The sequence below is a fragment of the Cucumis sativus genome, chromosome 5 (assembly GCF_000004075.3).
Source record: "Cucumis sativus cultivar 9930 chromosome 5, Cucumber_9930_V3, whole genome shotgun sequence".
In the NCBI taxonomy this organism is placed as follows: domain Eukaryota; kingdom Viridiplantae; phylum Streptophyta; class Magnoliopsida; order Cucurbitales; family Cucurbitaceae; genus Cucumis; species Cucumis sativus.
Genome location: NC_026659.2, coordinates 25,112,001 through 25,132,950, shown reverse-complemented (window position 1 = coordinate 25,132,950; position 20,950 = coordinate 25,112,001). Strand labels below are relative to the sequence as shown.

At 33.4% G+C, this 20,950-nt stretch overlaps 4 protein-coding genes across 6 annotated transcripts; 1 reads left to right on the top strand and 3 right to left on the bottom strand.

Moving 5' to 3' along the window:
• Positions 1–1,953: 1,953 nt before the first annotated feature.
• LOC101206911 (E3 ubiquitin-protein ligase AIRP2) lies at positions 1,954–4,066 on the bottom strand. Its single transcript, XM_004135247.3, has 5 exons — positions 3,403–4,066; positions 3,016–3,178; positions 2,838–2,910; positions 2,507–2,741; positions 1,954–2,412 (listed from the first exon to the last, which is right to left on the bottom strand). The coding sequence occupies exons 1-5, from the start codon at positions 3,480–3,482 to the stop codon at positions 2,202–2,204; spliced, it is 762 nt and encodes a 253-aa protein (XP_004135295.1). The 5' UTR covers positions 3,483–4,066; the 3' UTR covers positions 1,954–2,201.
• A 2,583-nt stretch (positions 4,067–6,649) lies between these two features.
• Positions 6,650–12,225, bottom strand: LOC101207149 (probable LRR receptor-like serine/threonine-protein kinase At1g67720). Its single transcript, XM_004135248.3, has 15 exons — positions 11,736–12,225; positions 11,075–11,612; positions 10,329–10,840; positions 10,074–10,203; positions 9,781–9,852; positions 9,632–9,700; positions 9,469–9,540; positions 9,270–9,338; positions 8,740–8,906; positions 8,418–8,659; positions 8,052–8,178; positions 7,915–7,980; positions 7,604–7,790; positions 7,384–7,516; positions 6,650–7,311 (listed from the first exon to the last, which is right to left on the bottom strand). Exons 1-15 carry the CDS (start codon positions 11,803–11,805, stop codon positions 6,997–6,999), a joined length of 2,769 nt encoding a protein of 922 aa, XP_004135296.3. The 5' UTR covers positions 11,806–12,225; the 3' UTR covers positions 6,650–6,996.
• A 2,186-nt stretch (positions 12,226–14,411) lies between these two features.
• LOC101207887 (E3 ubiquitin-protein ligase AIRP2) lies at positions 14,412–16,429 on the top strand. Of its 3 annotated transcripts, none has more exons than XM_004135251.3 (5): positions 14,412–14,697; positions 15,015–15,177; positions 15,323–15,389; positions 15,468–15,678; positions 15,800–16,429. In XM_004135251.3, the coding sequence occupies exons 1-5, from the start codon at positions 14,615–14,617 to the stop codon at positions 16,005–16,007; spliced, it is 732 nt and encodes a 243-aa protein (XP_004135299.1). In that variant the 5' UTR covers positions 14,412–14,614; the 3' UTR covers positions 16,008–16,429. The 3 variants fall into 3 exon arrangements, with proteins under 3 accessions (XP_004135299.1, XP_011655587.1, XP_031741549.1); XM_011657285.2 differs by lacking the exon at positions 14,412–14,697 and adding an exon at positions 14,707–14,919; XM_031885689.1 differs by lacking the exon at positions 14,412–14,697 and adding an exon at positions 14,708–14,857.
• Positions 16,430–17,075: 646 nt separating this feature from the next.
• On the bottom strand, positions 17,076–18,409 carry LOC101208128 (small heat shock protein, chloroplastic). The gene is made up of 2 exons (XM_004135252.3): positions 17,863–18,409; positions 17,076–17,764 (listed from the first exon to the last, which is right to left on the bottom strand). The coding sequence occupies exons 1-2, from the start codon at positions 18,071–18,073 to the stop codon at positions 17,277–17,279; spliced, it is 699 nt and encodes a 232-aa protein (XP_004135300.1). The 5' UTR covers positions 18,074–18,409; the 3' UTR covers positions 17,076–17,276.
• Between the last annotated feature and the right edge of the window lie 2,541 nt (positions 18,410–20,950).

The window sequence follows — 20,950 nt, the reverse complement described above, 5'->3', positions numbered from 1 at the left end:
ATTTTTCAACATCTATTTTACAAATTTTGCAATAATTGAATAAATTTTTATTTTTATTTTTATTTTTTTAACAAATATTTAATTATCTCTTTCATATCCTCCTTTCCATAACAAAATATTATCATATTTCTTTTTTCATAAAATATTTTATTATTTACTTCATACCCTCTTTTCCATATAAACTCATACATTATCGTGAACATGTCACTTTATTCATATTCATTACATATTAGTATATCTTATGTCCATATCTCTATTCTTTGTCACCTCATGTTTTCTCTCTACATATTGCATTATCCTATCATGCAAAACTCATACATTATCATAAGCATGTCACTTTATTCCTATTCATTACATATTAATATGTCATAGGTCAACATCTCTCTATTCTTTGTCACCTCATGTTTTCTTTCTACACCTCGCACTATTCTATCATTATTCTATCATGCAAAACTCATACATTATCGTAAGCATGTCACTTTATTCATATTAATGTGTGTATATATATTGTAAAATTACGAAAGTTGGTTTCTTTAGCCTCACTGGACATTATGAAACTTGACATGCTATATGTTATAACGTTAGGCAATACATCTCAAGATCAATACTTTCAAGAAACTAAGCTATATGTTCTAACTTGTTTAGAATTGATTGTACAGTTGATATCTAAAATCTATGGTATATTTTTCATTTTTTATATCTAGAGATATTGAATGTAATGGTACTTTCAACTCCATCAATCTCACCTCATAAAGTTTTAAACCAAAGCTTTAGATTACATTTTTTTTCTTCAGAAGACTGAATAATACCTCTACTAATTAATAAACAAATGACTCACATATAACAAAAACTGGTCATGTATGCAAATATTGTTTAATCAATCCAAGAAAAATGTAATTCAATATGAACATGGCCTATTGACATCTCAAAATCTGACTTTTCAATTTTCACTCCACTTGTTAAAAAATGATGAAGACACACGATGACACAAATACTTTTTAGACGTTGGTTGGAGATTTTGTTGAATGAAAATGACACAGTTGTATGAGAACTATGCTAAATAGAATTTATTACCACACTTGATGTGCATTATCAAGAAAACATAGTCACTCATATCCCCCCAGGAAAGTTAGTGAGTAATAGCATTGAAAGACTCCTAGAAAATTGATGACTTTTTAGGGAGGAGAAATTAGTGACTTAGCATCAAGAAAATTTATGACTTTTAGGTAATCTCTTGAAAAGCTTTTAATACATTGAAAGTGATTTGAATCAAGCTCTTGAAGTCTCGTTTAAATGTCTCTTTCTATGTTCGTTAGTGAATAATCCCATCTAACCCTACTTATAAGTATGTTGATGAGTATGACATGGTTGAAACTGCAAGTTCATGTGAGGATGTATGATATACAACCAGCTTTGAAAGCATGAAAATAGTGAACCATTCATTTTTCAATATGTAGAACATATGAAAAACTTATGTGCTTTTAATAAGTAGTCTAATATCATTCCATCCGAGTCAACTCAATTTTTTGAGTATTTCTCTTTCATTTCATACATATTTTTTTTCTTTCGAGAACGTCTACAAAGAAGACTGATAAGCCAAACTCACTCTTGCAAAGAAAAATCTCCGCAATTTTCTTTATCTTAGTTTGTTTGCCGCAATGAGCATTGCTTTCAAAGTGGAATTTCAATCATTTTCAATTCCTTCAGACAGCAGATTACTTTCTTTCAAATTATTGTACTTTGGCTAACCATGACCATTGATCACAAGTTATTTTGTTGATGATATAATCACAACCCCACGTGAAAAAACAGAATGACTTATATCCTATTATCGATAACTTAGGATAAGCTCAGAGAGTTGAGGTTTTAGAGAAGACCCCACAAATTAAACAGTGAATGTTAAGATTTTTTAAGATCAGAAATGAACCATCCCATCCATGCCAACAAAAGATATGATACAAATCACCAGAGACCAAATTCATCTTTATTGACAATCAGTGCATTAGAAAAAGGCACTTTCAAGTTTATAAGATACACGAGCCGAGATGCAGAGATGATTGGCATCTTACATTGATTCATTATTGGTTCTAGCTAAGCATGTGATGTGATCAATGATTCTGTATGAAGCAGAGAGGATATGTTCTGACCTTTACATTTTGCGTCGGGATTTTCCCTCTATACAGTTTACTCTGAAGCCTGAACTAAATTAGATATTCGGAATATACTATGAAGAGGGCATCTGGATAGTCTTTTGGAAGGCTGTTTATGTAGCGATGAAACTGCAACATGTCCTCCTTGGAAACGGTTTCGGTATCAACCACATCATCGCTGCAAGTGAGTACCCATAAGTCCTCTGAGTTGACCCTCTTTAAGCTGCCACGACAAAATGGACATGATTCTGACCTTGTGTTCCTGTAATGTAGGAAGAAATAGCAATTGAGCACAGAGGTCACTACAAAGTGCTTCATAGACAATGACGATGATGCTTAATAAGACTTGTCTTTACCAATTTCGGTAGCATTTGATGCACATTGAATGACAACAATTCGGCAAAACCATCTTTGTACAGGGCTCCAAGCAAATACCACACTCGTCTTCTCGCTTCATTTCGATGTTCTTGAGTCTACCATCTTTATCAACTCTCTTCTTGCTAGACATCTCAATCCAGTGATGCTCTTCCTTGCAATCATCCAACTTATCCAAGCTACCATGGATTCGCTGAAGCGAAGGCAATATTATAGCTGGAATTCAAAACACGAGGAAAAACACAATATCAGAATATACAAAACTACTAAAAAAGGACAAATCGTTAGCTAACAAACTTAATAAGTCAGTACCATAGAAATCCCTAATAGTTGCCTTCCTTCCATGCCTTGATATATTTTGTTTTTGTTTCCCTTCCGGATGTACCTGAATTGATACAATGATCAACAATAAGATATCACAACCATACCGATACTGGAAAAAAACTTAATATAATCATCAATTGTCTACAACTACAAAAAACCAACAGACCTTGTACACAAGTATGTGGAAGAGGTTCAAATATCTTGGAAGCAAGCAAGTGCAAGAACAATCCATCCATTGTAGCAAAAACAGAACAATGGGAGCCAAGTGATTATAAACCAACTTCATTTGAAGATACACACCCCCTTTTGCCATGGGGATTGCAGCTGCCCTAAAAGACCAAAAAAAATCAAACAAAAAACAATCAGATATCTAAGAATACAATCATCAAAACCCCAACAAACAACAATTTATTTCTTTCCATTTTGGGAAAAACCAAACGACTCCCCTTACAATCACTTCCAGACAGAAACAAAACCAAGACGTCGATCATCGCGACTGAAAAGGGGAAAATTAAGAAAAGTACTTAACAAACAATTAAAAGAGAAAACTCACAAAGAATTAGCATACTGAATATCCGCTTCCAAGACTTCCAAAGAATCCTGATGAGAGAATTTCTCGAGCTGATAATACATAATCTGAAAGATTCTCTTCCCTCCTCTGCAAGAAACCGATGAAAACAAGAGAGAAACCCAAAGCCTGGAGCTGGTTTTCTCAAATGGGGTATGACAAAAGAAGAAACCCTAGCTTAAAAACCTACAACCCAAAATCCCCAACAAAAGAAGAGACTGAAAAATGAAGAAGGTAAGCCCCAAACCCACTTTCCAAAACCAAAAAGAAAGCCTCTTTGTTATTTTAATTTCTCTCTAGCTTTTATAGAAGCTTTGTCCTTTAGTCAATGGCGGGTGGCAGTGAAATTAAACCTTCGCTCAGTCTTTGTGATCAGGAAAAAAAAAAAAACTTTCATACAAGAAAGAACAAGTTTCAGCTGAAATTCGACGATGATGATGATGAAGAAGAAGAAGAAGAAGATGAATGAATGGTAGAGTTCATTATGGGTTTGTTGGAGGATGGCTTCAAATTTTATTTTATTTCCTTTTTCCTTTTTGATAAAGCTTTGATTTTTTTCATTCTTATCCATCCAAAACATATTCCTTTATTGCTTCTGAAGCCTTTAGTTTTTCTTTTTAATAACAAAATAAACAAATAAGAATAATTTTTTTCCTAACTCATATAATATATATAAATTTCTGCCTTCCATTATTGAAAAGTATAATAATTATTTTAGTAATTTTTAATTTAATTTTTATTTTTAATGAAAATGAACTATGCCCACTTAATTATATTGATGATTAGTTGAGCTAATTGAAGAACTATGATGCTGTCCTAATGCTATAAATCAAAAGGATGGGTTTGGCACAATAAAGTTTTAATTTTTATCAAATTTATAGATGTTAGAAATTGAATTTCACCTACTAATCATTAATTGATTTATAAAATTGTTAACTTTTTTCTATGCTTTGATCACAAGGAATAAGATTTGGAAAGAAAAAAAAAAGGTTTTTCTTTATTTGAAATTGGTTTTCTTAATGATTACACACGACTTCCAATCCGCTTGCGTTTCTAAAGGAATGATTTTAAAATTAAACATGTTGAAAAACAAACGATGCTCGTTTTTTTTTTTTTTCTCTCTTTCTTTTTCTCTTTTTGAATTCAATCCTTAGAGTTAAAAGTCAAACTTTGTAGTCTTTTGTATGTCTCGAACATTTAAAGTATGCTTGAATTAACAGTAGAATTAGATATTATTGAAATTTAATTTGATGCAATATTACCTCTAAATATATATGTTATAATTACTCTCGTTTTCTTCGTGATTTTAAGAGTCAATTGAGAGGTATTGGTGTCTAATTTCTTTAGAATAAAACTAAGATTAATAAATAAATATTGTCATTTTGAATATAATGTAAGTTTTTTAAACGGTTAATAATTAATTAATATATTTAAAAAAATGGTCAAAAATAGAATATTTGACAAAATATTTATGGTTCATAGAAAATCATATGTAATAAAATATGTATTTTAGTTGTTATGTTCAACGGAGTCTAAATAATTGGTCTTTTTTTTAATAAAAAATGTATTAGATGACAAAAAACATCTAAAAAAAATCGTTCATGACACCTATTTTTTTCATATTATAAAATAAGTGATATCATATCACTGTTAGAGTGCTATCGACTTTTAAATTAGGTATTTTTTTAATTTATAAAATATAGTGGCATAGCCCATATTATCATTAAAAAAATTACTATTTTTATAAGCGTCAATCTCATTAATTTAATTATCTAACCCATCATAATCACTAAAAAAACTAATAGTTTTCAATAATACTTTTATATTGTTAATTTAATGGAACCAAATGTCTACATCATTATTTGGTGATATCAAATCCTCTATTTGACTTAAACCTACACACACAAAAAAAAAAAAAAAAAAAAATCTTCACATATTTATAAATAAAATTTTGATAACACCTAATTCGATTGCTAATTCAAACGTACCTTAATTTGTTCGAGATATATGTCATCTAACAAAAACTTATAAGCTTGACTTTCAATTATACATTTGAATTTAGAAGAATCAAACTTCCTACTCGGATTTTCTAATGATCCACATGTGCAGTCCCACAATTTGAACTAATAGATATGATGAATCTTTAGTAATGTTTTTAAGCATTGTTTAATTTGTTTTATGCAACCTAATTTATTGATTAGATTTTATAATCTTCTCGTTTTTCAATGTGTATATATGGTCAAACAAACTTGTCATATTAACATTTAACAAATGGTCACTTTATTTCTCTTTTTACTAACATTTTTGTATGTACTCTCTATGACTCTTAGCACATGGCCGAAAGCACTGTTTCTGCTTTCTGCTTTCTGCTTTCAAATCAATCCCATATCTTTACCTACTTCTTACTTTCCATTTCAATAACACATTTAATTACTAATGATATGTTTAATTTTGAATGATTAAATTAAAGATTTATATGTATAGTGACTAATTATTTAATTTCCTGTGTTTAAATCCCCTCACCTCATTCCTAAGTGGTTGTATGGAGCCTTCACAGAGATATATATATATATATATATATGAATTAAACGAGTATTTTAACTCATTATTATTCGAAACGTCTACTTTAATTGACATATTTAAGTTTTTATGAACACACCTAAGAATGATTTTAAAATGTTTAAAGTCATTTTTGTCTCTTCAAAACCACCTTGAAACACTAAATTTACAAGAAATTTGCAAGTGAAGCTTTGTAATTATCACTTCTATAACTATTAACAGATACTTATGGCTATAGATTATTATGAAGATTTCAATACTAGAACAGAAATTCCCTTACCAAAGTTATAAAAATAAACAAGAAGTAAGAAAACGAACTATTTACATATACATATATATATAACAAAATGAAACAAAGTATTTACAAAATACCACATTTAAAATCTAACTTAGAATAGACTTAGAATAGAGTAGCTTAACTTTTATATAAAACATTTGGTTCAAATCTATCTGCCTCTATTGTTATTAAAAAATAATTGTGATTCTATCTAATGGTGATTGATTTAAAACGTACATGTAAAGCAATGGCAATCTTAAGAGAATCTTTGGAGAGAAAGGAACAAAATAAACAAATAAATCAAACAAATTCACTACATTCTAAAATCAAGTTGTAATATTATAATTTTTATTTTAATGATAGTCTTAAGTCAATGAGAAAGTTATTGGAGTTGAATTAGTTCCACAAGATTATATTGTTATTGCTATTAATTAAAACTATGGGCTAAATAGATGCTTCAGCTGCAGCAGAACTTAACTAAAATATACATAGATATCAACCACTTCCCCTATGAACAACTTCAAATTATATTCCCCATGTTCACTATAACCAAAGTTATGTCTCATCTGTTCAAAAAATCATATTAAAAAGTATGATAATTCAAGAAATAAGAGAATGATGAAAGGTAAAAATGTGTTGTCAGTGTTCCTACTCTTTGTGTTTCTATCAAACAATATTTCAGTCACGTATCTGTATCGTTTTATCGTACATTACCTGGAAGTCATGTCGGAGTTGTTGAGGCCTTATCTTGCAGAAGGAAGGAGGGAACCGTCGGGGCTCTCGATTTCAAGAAAGGTCGTCAGCAAAGTTTTTCGAGATGATTGTGCTTTTAAATTCTCTGAAGATAGCTTTTGGTTCCCTTCAGTACCATGTTCAATCTTGATTGCATCTTGTATGGCTAAGATGACTTCTTGCATCCTTGGCCTGGAAACTCCATGCTGTTGCACACACTGTATGGCAACTTCGGCGATTCTCCACACCGATTCTATTTTCACTTTTCCTTCTAAAAATGGATCTACGATGCTCGTCACGTCCCCTTTATGGACCAGGGACCTTGCCTGTGAAATCAAATCAATTGTCTAAAGATTCGAGAACTGTGATGACGCATTAAAAGTGAAGATCTTACATACCCAGTGAACAATGTTCAATTCATTCCCATAGTCTTCTGGTGAGACAGGTTTCTTCCCAGAGATCAGTTCGAGCAGCACAACCCCAAAACTATATACGTCGCTCTTTTCGGTGAGTTGTTGACAAGCATAATACCTGTTATTTTGATATGTCTATAGTTATGCTTATGAGCAGGGGAAGGGGGTGAAATGTGTCATGGAAAAGCAATAAAGTTTGGCATACTCAGGATCCAAATAGCCTACGGTTCCTCGAGCAACGCTTGAAACATGGGTCAAATCCTCCTCAGCTTGCCTTGAGAGGCCAAAGTCAGAAACTTTTGCCCTCATATTGATGTCCAGGAGTATGTTGCTAGTTTTTACATCTCGATGGATGATACTCGGGCTGCATCCTGTGTGCAAATACTCAAGCCCTGAAAAATGATAAATTCATTTCAGAAAAAAAAATTAAAAAGAAGAAGAAGAAGCAGAAGGCAAGGCTTGAAGATGGAGAGCCAAAATTCAGAGAAAAAATTATAGTTTTTCACTAGGATGAACCTTTAGCTGCATCTTCTGCTATGTGCAAGCGAGCCAGCCAGTCCAAGTGCTTTTGAGTCGTAGAACCTGCCGATGAATGATTAATGGAGAAGGACTGGAAAAGTGAACTTTTCTTAAGACGGGATGGAAGAACAAACCATATAAGTGATCTCGCAATGTCCCATTATGCATGTATTCATATACCAGTATCCGTTGATGTTCTTCTTCACAGTATCCGATCAAAGGGACCAAATTTCGGTGATGAATTCTTGATAAGAGGGCAACCTGTTGATATTTACAGGTTTGGTAAAATCGAGTACTATTTTACATGTAAACTGTATTCACTCTCCCTCGTTTTCTTTTTTAAAGTTGTTGAGTTAAGAGTATATAGTTCTCTCTTGGCAACATAAGAACCACAGGCATCTTAAATGGACTAATCTATGCGTAAACGTTTGATTCATTTTTAGCAATATAAAATTATGTAAACACAACGAGATCCATCCAATAATAGGCCAACGACCTACCTCAGTCATAAATTGTTGATTCCCATGTGTAGATGACTCGGCCATGATCTTGACGGCAACTTCTTTGCCATCAATCATTTTCCCATAAAAGACTGACCCAAAGCTGCCTTTACCAATTTTCTTAGAGAAGTTATTTGTCGCTTCTTCCAGCTCGGAGAGGGATAAATAATAGGCCATGCCTTCGTCCCCCTTGCCGATCGAGTATGCAGAAGAGCGTTTCGTGCTGATATTCAGAGAACCACCTAAAGCCCACAAGACATGACATAATTTAGAAAAGGTAGCGCTATAATAGAAATATTAAGCAGGTTTCTCGAGTGGGAACCTTTTTTCTGGTAAGGTGCTGTTTTTCTTCGAAGCTTGCGAAGTAACAGCAAACTTCCTAAAAGTAGAATAACCAGAAGCACAAGCACCCCCAATGAAACTCCTAATATAAGCTTAGAATGCACCTTGTATCGTTCAGTTTTGTGCAGCCCCACGTTACCATCATACCTGCAAGGTAAGATCACAAAGAAGTAAAACAAACACATCAGGACCCCTCTTCATGTCCCATCCCTGTCGTTCTTATTAAGACTGCTCCTCTTCGATAAGAAATAGCAACTTCAAACACGTGAGTGGTTTTATCAGGTCTTACAGTGCACAATCTACATATACTTCGTGCAAGAAATAGGGACCAACAGATTCATTTCTACTAACAAAAACGCAGTCATCCATAAAGCCATGACTCCCTCTAGATGAGTCCTGACTCTTAAGGCATTTGTAACTTATTTTTTTATGCTTTGTCTCTAAAAAAAGAAAACCACATTCTCAAAGGCAGTTAAAGCCTTATGGTGGGGCATCAGTTGGAGTACTTACTTAAAGATGAGTTTCTTGGCCAATAATTCTGAGGGTATTTCACCAGAAAATGTATTGTTTTGGATATATCTGCCACACACAATTCACACGGTCAATATAACAAGCAAGCTTTTCGTAAATGTTATGAGAGAAACAATAACCTAACTTTCTATTCAACCTATTTGACATACAACGCTCAAAGTTAGAGATTTGAACTTACAGTTCCTGCAAGTTGGGCAAACTACACAGGTAAGAAGGCAATGTCCCTGTTAATTTGTTATTCTCAAGATGTCTGCATGTTCAAAGATAACAATGCTAAATCACGATGAAACATAATGTCTTGTTTCATGAATGGAAAATTGTAGATAACCTCAAGTGCTTACAAAATCTTCAAGTTTATTAGATTACTCATGTCAGGAAGTGGCCCTGCAAGAGAATTTCCATCCAACCACCTGAAGAAAAGGAGGACATGACAATGAGTTGCAATGAGGATAGGTTACGAAGTGCTTTGCTTGAAGCAAGTTGGACTTACAATTCCACCAACCCATCCATAGTATTGATCTCTGGTGGAATTTCTCCCTTGAGATTCTTTCTGGAAAGCTCTCTGCATAAGAGGTGAAAGGATAGATATGCATGCGTAGGTAAAATGCTTAATTTACTTGAATACATATTCAACTTCTTAAATTTTCAATTGGCACAAAAGGCTTGAATCTTGCATTTCCTTTTTCAAGCAGGAGATTTCTCAACTAGCTACATACCAGAAATGCATGGTTTGAACCTCTAAAAGGATAAAAATAGAACCATTGAAGTGATGAAGAAAGTTACATTTTAGTTATTCTTGGTGGTTGCGTGGCAGAACAAGTCACCCATTCCCAGCTTGTTGGAACACAAGGATCGCCTATATTTGTCCAGACATTCTCTGCTGACACGTTACGGAAGATATTCGCAACAGCCTCTACAATTTGAGACAGAAAACAGAAGTCAATCAACTTCAGTAGGGAAAATTTATAATCTGTCACAGATAAAAACTTTGATGTTATCACGAATCTTCATAATAAGATGTGATGATGAAGGATCTACCATCTCGCCCATCAGTCTTGGGAGCAATTTCAACATATCTGCTAATTTCCAATGCATTTAAAAGTGGTCCACGAGTCGAATCTCGAGTCTTGACAAACGAGAACGAAAGCACAAAACTCAGAGTCACATTCATATAACTTGGTTCGTAAAGAGTATATGTCCCATTGGCATTCTCTGCAATATTCACCACTGCATTGCTCGAATCCGGAATGTTAGGTTCCTCTAGTTTGAACTTCCGAGTCTCGTTCCAACCCAAATCTTCGATCTCAGCAAAATATGCATAAGCCCTAGCATTGGCAGGAAAATCATCCAAATTCAATCTGTAGCTGAGCACTCCTTTAGTGCCAAGAACTGCAGTTTGCATCACTTTAACAGGTGGATATTCTCTAGTCATTACATTAATATTATTCAATGTGCTAATTCTTTCTGTTCCTGGAGCCACCCCCACAAGATAATTCTGCCTCTTCTCAAGGTCTGAATCCCAAATTCTGTCATATGGATCATCTGGGTACCTAAGAAAAACAGATTCAAGTACACCAAATAAGTAGTTTCCTCACCATTCAAACCAACACTTGAAGCCATTGAATTACGCGGTTGTGTGTTAGCTACGTTCACTTGAACAGAGGGGAATAGTTTACTACTAAGCCAGATTACATACCGGAGATGCCTCAAACCGTAAATAATGTAAATATGACAAATCCAAATACAACTTAGGTTTCGGGGCAGAACCCTTCAAACTAACTTACCTTATCGCATCCTTGGTTAACGCACCAAAATTCACTCTAGCAGCTACTTCCAAGAAGAAATTATCTTCAAAGTCTGTTGCATACATTGAAAGATTAAAAGGGCGAAGCTCAAGAGTGGATATGAATGGAGAACCAGTAGTTGCACAGCATATGCAAACATCAAATGAATTTGAAGGTGCCCTGATGATCATCTCCTTCACATAAACTCTCGAAGCATCAAAAATAGTAACAGTAGACCACTTAGTTGCATCCAAATAGAGCTGAAATTTAGGGTAAGTTTCTTCATCTTTCAAACTCCCATATTGAAAAGTTGCTCGAACCAAATATCTTCTTCTTTCCTCTGTTTTCAAAGTGTAACAGTACTTCTTGTCGTCGATTGGAAAGTCTCGCCGTGTTTGGTACTGCATCAAGTTTCCATTTGGGTTTTCCACCGGTGATGACCCACCGGCGTTCATAATTCCGGCGTCGGAAATCCATGCCAGCCCTGTAACTGGGTCGGTGTAATTCTTTGTCCCTCCACAATCTATACTGATGAACTCTGTTTTTTTGGAGAAATCAGTGTTGTTGGGTTCATTTTAAACAAAATGCGTACGCGTTTCAAAACATCAAACGGGGAAAAACAAAATGAGGAACAGAGAGAGAGAAGAAAGAAAGAACATACCTTTAACCTGACAATGGACAGAAGAAACGACGAGAAGAAGAATCAAACCCCAAAAAAGAGGAAACCCCATTTGAAGAACAAAGAAAATGAAGAAACCCACTGATTTTTATCGATGATTATGCATAACAGTGATCGTTATAACGACAACAGTGAGCTGAGCTTCACTTTCAAAGTCACATGGTGTCCTCCAACTTTAGATGGGTCTGTGCTTTCTATGTCCATAGTGTTCAATCATATCCTCCCCTTGGCGTAGATTTTGGGTTATGGAATCGTCTTTTTCCAACCCAAAACCTTTCACTGGCAAGTTTTTTAGACTTTTGTTGGTCCAATCCTAGAAATCTATCAAACTTACTTTTTATTAACGTCATCAACCACTCTACCCCTTGCAACTCCTCCTCGCCAATTTTAGGATCAAGTCATTTCACCTTTACCACCTCAAGAATTGCCTCCTTCGTTACAAAATTTCAGGTATCCTTTCAACTACCTAACTAATAACTAATAAGTGTAGTTAACTAATAAAAGTGTTTGAAATATAGAGTTATAAAATGAAGTTACTCAATACATATACAAAAAAAGAGTGGAGAAATAGGTAAAGACGAAAGTAAAAAATCGAAAAAAAATGAAATTCTAGATAAATATGCAAACTTCAATAACATTTACATAAACTTTAAAAGTAAAGTTAGCATGTCAAGACTGGTTGTGAAGCTTTTATCTCCATTTGGCTCCTTTTGTTTTTTATTTATTTGGAAATGAGTGCAATATAACAAAGTGAGACTAAATGTTTATGGGAAAAGAAACAAAGATAAAATGATTTGTTTTCATATGGAAATAGAGAAAGAGAGATAGTGAGGGCATTCATTCAAAGCCTCATGGAACAGTGAAGAATATGGAAAAAGCATAAACTTTTAGAAAGAAAAAGATAAAGAGAAGTGACAAATTGAAAATGATGGTGCACTACACTACACTTCTAAATTCACAAGATTTTATGAAGATAGATGGGGCATGGTAGATTGATAGAGAGAGCCATGCAAAAAGATAAAATAAAATAAATATATGAATAATATAAAGTGAGGAAAGAGGTTCAATATAATATATTCTTGTGGGCTTTAATCAACTTTTGCTTTTGGTTAAAATTACAAAATAAGTGCTTTTCTTTTCTCCACTTGGGAGGGACAGCTTGTCTGCAGCTTTTTCAAGCTTTGAAAAAAATTGCACACACGGATTCGCTTTGCCTTTGCTCCCTCTCAATGACGAAATCTACTTCCATTTTTTTCACCTTTGAATTGGTCAAGGAATCAATTTCCCACTTTTTTCCTTCCTTCTCCTTTTTTTTTTAAACTATGAACAAATTTCTAGTACTACGACACATGATTGACACAGTTATACGATATCCGTTATCATTGATGGTCATCGTTACTAATTAATAGTTGTTATCGTTATAGCTCTCAATCTGAAAAATATGCTATTAGTTGTTATTATTGATATCGATTATCAATGATGGCCATACAACAACAAAAATATTAAATCATAAACAATAAATCGATAAATTGATATGGTATGATAAACCAACAACCATTAGAACAGATTTTAAGTAACCATGTTTTATTACTTGGATCTTGGTTTGTTTCCATCTCCCATTTTCAATTTACGATATTGTTCTTTCTTTTTTTCAATATTGTTGGAGCCTCTGCACAAATCATTATAGCCTCCAGAGAATAACTTTACACCAAACATATTTCCTATTAAATTCAACATATATAAATTTGTATATATAATACGTGGCATAGTATATTTATAGGATTAAAGAACAAAGAGATACCCACACTCTAAATGGTATAATCTCATAACAAAAATACACCCACCAATGTGATGGGCAAACCCAGAAAAAATTTACCTATATTTCATGTAAATATTCCCACAAACAAAGTTGCCAACAAGATATACATATGAAACACAAATATATATATATATATAAATAAGGCAAGGATTTGTGCCCAATTGATAGTTGAAATCCCTACACTGTAGAGATGATCTCTTTCTGAGGGCCCAACAGAATTTTGGCCCAAGTTTTTTAAAGAATAAAAAACGGTCTTTTGCTACCAAATAATGTAACGAGTAATGTAATTAGAATGGTTAGCAATTTTAGTAATTAAAGTATATAGCCAATGTTTAAAAAAAAAATTTGTTTGAAATATTAAAATATTTACTGATTATAACAAAATTTTGAATTATATCAATAAAATTGATAGAGTTTGTAATAGGCTAATACAAAGGGTATTGGTGGCTATTAATAAAATTTGTTTGGGGTATTAAAATAAGATGGGTGTTGTGTTGCTGGTCAAGAACCACTGCCCACTTTTCGGAGGAATGAAGTGGCGAGATGAGATCAAACTTAGTTAAGAAGAATCACAATTATGTTGTTTGTGAATTCATAACCCCTCTATTTGTTTTACTTTTAACAATCAATCAATGGGTTAAGGAATTAGTTAATCCTATGTTTATCTGAACAATGCTTAGTTATTGGGTTTTGGGTTTTGTTTAGCAAAGGAAGGAAAGTCTGACTTGGAAACAATGCAATCCCCAATTGCAGTTGAGAAAGTTAAGAAAAACAAAAGGGTAAAGACTTAACAAGAGAACCTATCCTTTTCTTGTCTTAAAGTGTTACCAGGTTTGAAGTTTGAAATCAAAGCAATACCCATCTCCCCATTCTTTTACTTTTCTTGTTTTCTTTTCGTTTTGATTACCCCCTTATAATTCTCAGATGACAGGACAAAGCCTTTCCTCAAAAACATTTCACTTTTTTTTCTCTAGATCATCTTCCTTTTTGTCTTTTTCTTTATCATTTGTTCTTCTGTTCTGTCAAATTCAAAGGATAAAGAATGTGGCCAGAACAACCCGAAAGGAATTCATTTAAAGAATCTCTTAAAGCTGTCGAAGCTGATATAAGACATGCAAATACATTGTAAGTATAATACATAGGCTCAATCCAAGAAATGTAAATAAAATACCTCGCAATATAAGGAGGCAGCTTTGATATATTTCAATGCTCCTCCAATTTTCTGCTGATAGTCTTCAATTGTTGGCGATATTTCCATCATTTTCCCTAAATTTAAGACTTCTTCGCAAGTTCCATCTTCTGTCCACAAACCCTACTTTATATTCTAGAATCCAAAAGATTGCCATGGTTCTGAACTTCTGATATACAAGCATTGTTGTTACACTGGTTGAGTATTGACATTGAAATCTGGGGTTTGAACCATTTTGGTTTTGCATTTGCAGGGCCGCTATGCTACCGAGAGAATATGGCGGGTTTTGTATTCAGATGAGATTGCATTACAGCCCATTTGCTCCGTTTCTTCTTCATTGGATTGAATGGATGGATTTCAATTGCACAGATCCTGTTCCGAGTTTCTTGGGCCTTTTCCATATACTCTTGTACAAGGTAAGGTGTTTCCCTCAATTTTTGAGGCATATGACAACTTCACTTCCATATTCCCAAGCCTCGGGGAAAATTCTCTTTCTCGCCTGAAGGTTTCTAGCTTTTTAAAGAAATCTAAAGCCCCTTCAATGTTTACTCAAGTATGCAGGTATACGTCGATGGAAAACCGTTGGTGTCGCCAAGAGAAAGGAAAACCACCCTCAAGGAGTTCTATGGTCCGTAGTTCTCTCCTAACTTCTTTTCCAGAGTCAAACAGATTAGTTCAAAATTATTTACTATCAAAACCATGGCAGCTGTAATATACCCTTCGCTTAGGCAACTTCAAAGTGGACGTGTCGAGTCAAAAGAAGAGACTTCGTCTAGAAAGATAACAGAGGATGAACAAAAGCTGTCTAATGAAGATCTTCAGAGAGATGAAGAGTGTGGGATATGCATGGAGAACTGTAGAGATGTCGTCTTGCCAAATTGTGGTCATTCGATGTGCCTCAGCTGCTTTAAAGACTGGTAATCTCACTAGTGGCCAATTTACACCAAATTTTCTTTCTTCCTAACTTCAAAATTACTGTTGTACGCCTTTCTTATCATTAGTTAACAAGAAATCTCCCTCTGGTAATCATGTTTTCAGGAATGCAAGATCACGTTCCTGTCCGTTCTGTCGTAACTGTCTAAACAGGTTGAGCACCAGGGATTTATGGATTCTTACAAGCGATACCGAAATCATCGACTCCGAAACTCTTGCCAAGGAAAATCTACTACATTTCTATCTTTACACCGAAAGCCTCCCACTGTTTCAACCAGACATGAATATTTTTATACCAGATTATATGTTGTGATCCATCAGAAGAAAGAAACATTATCCGACTCCTAGACAAGACTTGTATATATAACTTCAATTGAGGAACCCCCTTCACAACATGGGAGCAAGATTCTGGAAATCTACAAATTTGATAGTGGGAGATGTCAAAACAATGGCTTCTCGAGTACGAGACAGTCATCTAGATCATATCCAAACTATTGTGTAAGCTTGATTCTCTGCTAATATCATCTGTATAGATTCACGAGATTGCAAGATAGAAAGATAGAGAGAGAGAATGAGAAAGCATTTAACTGTACGATTCCTACAGCTAGTCCAATGGTTTCTTTTCTCCTTTCTCAGTGTTTGCATTCAGTTACCCTGTACAAAATCAACGTGTCTGAACATGTTCTGTGACCTTATACAACATGAATTACTGATAGAGCATTGTCATTTCAAAAAGGAAATCAACTTTAATTTTTAAGTAAATAATTCAACATAATACAGATGGGGCCATATCAATGAAGGTAGATTAAGACTAACGTTATGTAGTGTGATAATTGATACCACTGGTGGCTCGTGTTGAGTTCAGACAACTACGAGACACTGAGCCATTCTTGAGAGAGCTTATACCCCAGATGCATTTTCATCCTATTGTGGGATCGCATATACTGTTGTTTCAATCATAAAATAACAGACTAATTCAGTGAAGAAAAAACTGGCTTGTTGTTCATGAAATTTATCTGTCCAAATAGGAAACTTGGGTCTGCTTAAATTGTTGTAAAATAGTGAAAGTTTCTTGCTTCTAAATAATCCATTGAGGGTTTTGTTCATACAGAAGAAATGGCTCTACTACTTAACTAGGCAACAGATAGAGATAAGAGAATCATCTGAAAACAACTCACACCTGAAGGTTGGCATTCCGATTCATCTCTCTAAAACTACATGGCTTTCATGTTGAGCTTGGTTCTCTGAAAGCAAGAAAGTAAGAACATAACTCCTGAAGTAACGTTTCAGCTACTAATATTCAATCCAGACAATAACAGAAGGAACCACGGTTCTTCAAAATTCTGATGAACCAATTCTCTTAAAACAAAATTCAAAGCAGTTGCGTTTAACAGGTAACTAAAGGTATCATTCCATCAGTAATGCCAAATGTTTACATCGAAGCTTTGTTGAAAATAGATTACAAAAGCCAGGATGAAATTGCAAGAACTTCATCTTCATAACTGTTTACATCAGGTTCTTTTGAAACTGAAAGCAGATAAAAAAATAACTACACCTACTCTCGAAATCTAATCTCAACTCTTCACTGGACATTAATGTCCACAATTTTACTTGTAGCCATAGCCTTTGGTATTGTTATGTACAAAACCCCATCTTTTACCTCTGCCTTAATCTGCTCAAATTGAACATTCTCAGGCAAAGCAATTCTGCTACTGTATCTCCCATAGCTTTTAGCAGACCAATCTCCCTCTTCTTCTTCAACCTTCCCATTTTCTTCACTAGCCTTCTTCACCTTCTCAGCCTTTTCAGCCTTCACAACCAACATCTTCTCCTCCACCCACACCTTCACATCGTCCTTCGTCATACCCGGCATGTCAAACCTCATCTTATACTCATTTTCCCCTTCCTTGATCTCCCATGGAGTTCTTCCCCTACTGTACCCAGCACCATCGCTGGTAAATGGAGGCGATGGCCATGCTCCCGAGTAAGCAAAAGGATCATCCATTATCCTCTCCATTGTCTCCATCATTTGCTGTACAGTTCTCGCCGTCGGAAATCGATCCCAAAGCCCTAGAAAAAACGAACACAAACAAAAAACAAAATCAAACCAAAACCAAAAAGAAGAGCTGCCCATTAATTAAAACCAGCAACAAGGTCAGATCAATTACCAATTGGAGCAACAGGAGCTACTCGTTTCTTCGGTGGCTGAGCTGTTTGTTTTTCCTTTTCGATAGTTCTCTGTAAGTGATCGAGATTCTCTCTGCCATCCCCTCTCACGGCTTTGACGCTACTTTTACGAACAAACTTCTTGGGATCATTGGAGGCTTTGGTAGGAGTGAAGCAGACGAATCGAGTCAGATTTGATACAGCTTGAGCCATTCAAACAGAACTTTGTGGATTATGTAGGAATCTGTGGACTAAAAGAGAAATGTGAAGTTCGAATTGAGTTGGAGGAAGTAGTAGGAATGAGGATTGTGTTAAGGAACGTTTAGGTGATGAGAAAATCGCCATTGTTGAAGTTATTAAAGGATGGAGAAGGAGGGTCTGGAGATGGAAAGAACTGGAACCTCCTTTCGTTCTAGATCTCTCCAGAAATTTGAGCCATCCAACAGAATTATCCTCTATTTTCTATATTGAATATATCAACTACACATCTCCTAGAAGCATCTAATGATTTGTGTGTATCTCTACACACGAGGTTGTATTTTTATGGTTCTAAGGTGAGCATCCACATCGGAAAAGTAGGTATGAATGATCCGAATTTATATCCTTTTGTGTCAATCTCTCTCAAACTCAACCTCGACATCGGTAGAGTAAACTTAACTTTTTTACTCATTTTCAGTAAAAAAACACTAAAATTAGCTCGAGATTTCATCATATGATCACCCTAACACCAAATGAAAAGTTGTACATTAGTCATTTACTAAAAAAGACAAAAGAGAAGGGCAAAAAGAAAATGTAAAAAGTAAAATCTACTTCTACGAGTGTATATATATAGTAGAGATAGATAATAGATTACCCTAACATCTCTTAAATGGAGAATAGAATGAGGCTTTAATTTAAATTTTACAATATACTTGAATCCCAATTTTTGACCTCTTCCAACATGAACTTTCCTACAATTTCTCACTAACACCAACTATGGGCCAGCCCATTAGCGATTTCCTTAAAAAAAAAAAAGTAATTATTTCTTTTTCAAAATAATAATAATAATATAGCTTAATAAAATAGTAACATTATTTAAAAAATAAATAAAGTTGAACATGTATTTATTTTATTATCTCTCGGTTGAATGCATACTTTTGATTTGAGAAAATGGAATGCATTATATTTTTGAAGTCTAAGTATTAGAAAAATGTTTGTATATTCAAAAGATTTGTATCTTCAAAGAGCGGTCGATTTCAGAAATTTAGAAATCTTATAATTGTTGGAAAAATTCGAAAGATAACCATTTCATTTATAGAATTCTTATGCACTTTGGCGAAAGATAGATGACACTGTATTTAATTTATGGTGCAAAAATGGGAAAAGAAAATGACATAATTTATAATTGAAGTCAAAAGGATTATCTGTCATTAATTAAATAAAATATGTTCATAGATATTTTGAATTGGAAATGTCTTCCACTACCACGAAATATTTGTATTAATTATAAGAAACTTTGCATCCCAATTTAATTATATATACTCAATCACAGCTAATAATAATAATAATTATATAAGAACAAAAAAAAAAACATTTCCTCGTTGATTGAGTACTACTATTCTTTCGATTGAATTGTCAATTTATTGACACGGAACATTCAAAAGATATATCTAATAGTGAATAACCGAGGAGATATCGATATCACATAATATATTACTTTTCCATATACTATCATTACATATTGTCCTACTTCATTGTATTCATGTATTGTGGTTAAGACATTGCTATACTTGACTAAATTTTTATTATAGGATTGAATTTCCAAATCTATGTTGTCTCTTTGTAAACGAATTAAAATATTTAAATAACTTTTAATAAAACGACCATCGCATATTATATAAACTAATAAATTGGTTAAGATATTTGAACTAGATGGTTTTCAGTTAAAGTAATAACATATCATATCCACGATAACATTCGTGATAAGAGATTATGTTTTTCTTTCTCATAATATTCGCTTAGAATATGTTTAAGTTTTCCCTTAGAGAAAAGTTACTTAACGAGCTAGGGCATAGAAAACCAGTCTTTGAAATTTACCTTTTTCTTGATTAGTCAAATCCAAAATTATCGACCTAGTTAAGAGATAATACACAGTCACATTAATAATATGTTATTAAACCCAAATTAAATATTAACAAATGGAGAGAATGAGTAAAATCATCAATATCGCTCTTGTGATCAAGATGTTTAAATTAAACTTTCTTGTGAATCAAGTTTTTGAAGGAATATGAAAGTGATAAACTATATATAAAATGTAAAGGAGTTGGTGGCGAGTCAATCTTCATGAATGAATGACAAATATTAAATTGCTACTACGAAGAAATCAACGGAACATAACATGTACGATCAATTGAATTTTACAAGATATCATCGAATTGTCATAACTATTTTCATATAAAAGTTATCTTAACTATATATATATATATATAAAAAAAAAAAACAATAACGCGCAGCGAGATAGGAAAATATAGACAATTTTGATAACATTTTTTTCCATCAACAATACGAGATTGAGACGTTCAAACATTCGACAAAAATCAAATGATATACATCTTAATTAGTTTAGTTAATTAAGCTAGATTATAAATATGAAAATATGAATACGCCAAACGTGATTATTATATTACACTTGAAAAAGTCTCCTACAATATATAATCAATTAACTATAGGCTTTGATTTCTCACTACAAGTTGGAAGATTTGTTTAAGTTAATACTCTTCATATCAAAGATATGCTATGAACTATATGAAGATTGCAATATAAAATTGATTTAGTCCCAATCACAAAGCAATTGAAATGTTCAAACAAAAACACATCCATTCTATTCCTTCCTTTCCTTTTTTTTTTTTTTTTTTTTCTATTTATATGTTATTATTACCAATATACAAATTGTTATGTTTTCTACACATACTATTTTAATTAAGCAAGTTATTAATCATTGACTTTTTTAGTAGAAATTTATTGTTAATAGCAATATAAACCATTTAAAAAGTAAATTGGCAATTATATAATACTTAATTACAAGAATTTATTACCTTAATTTTTCTATAT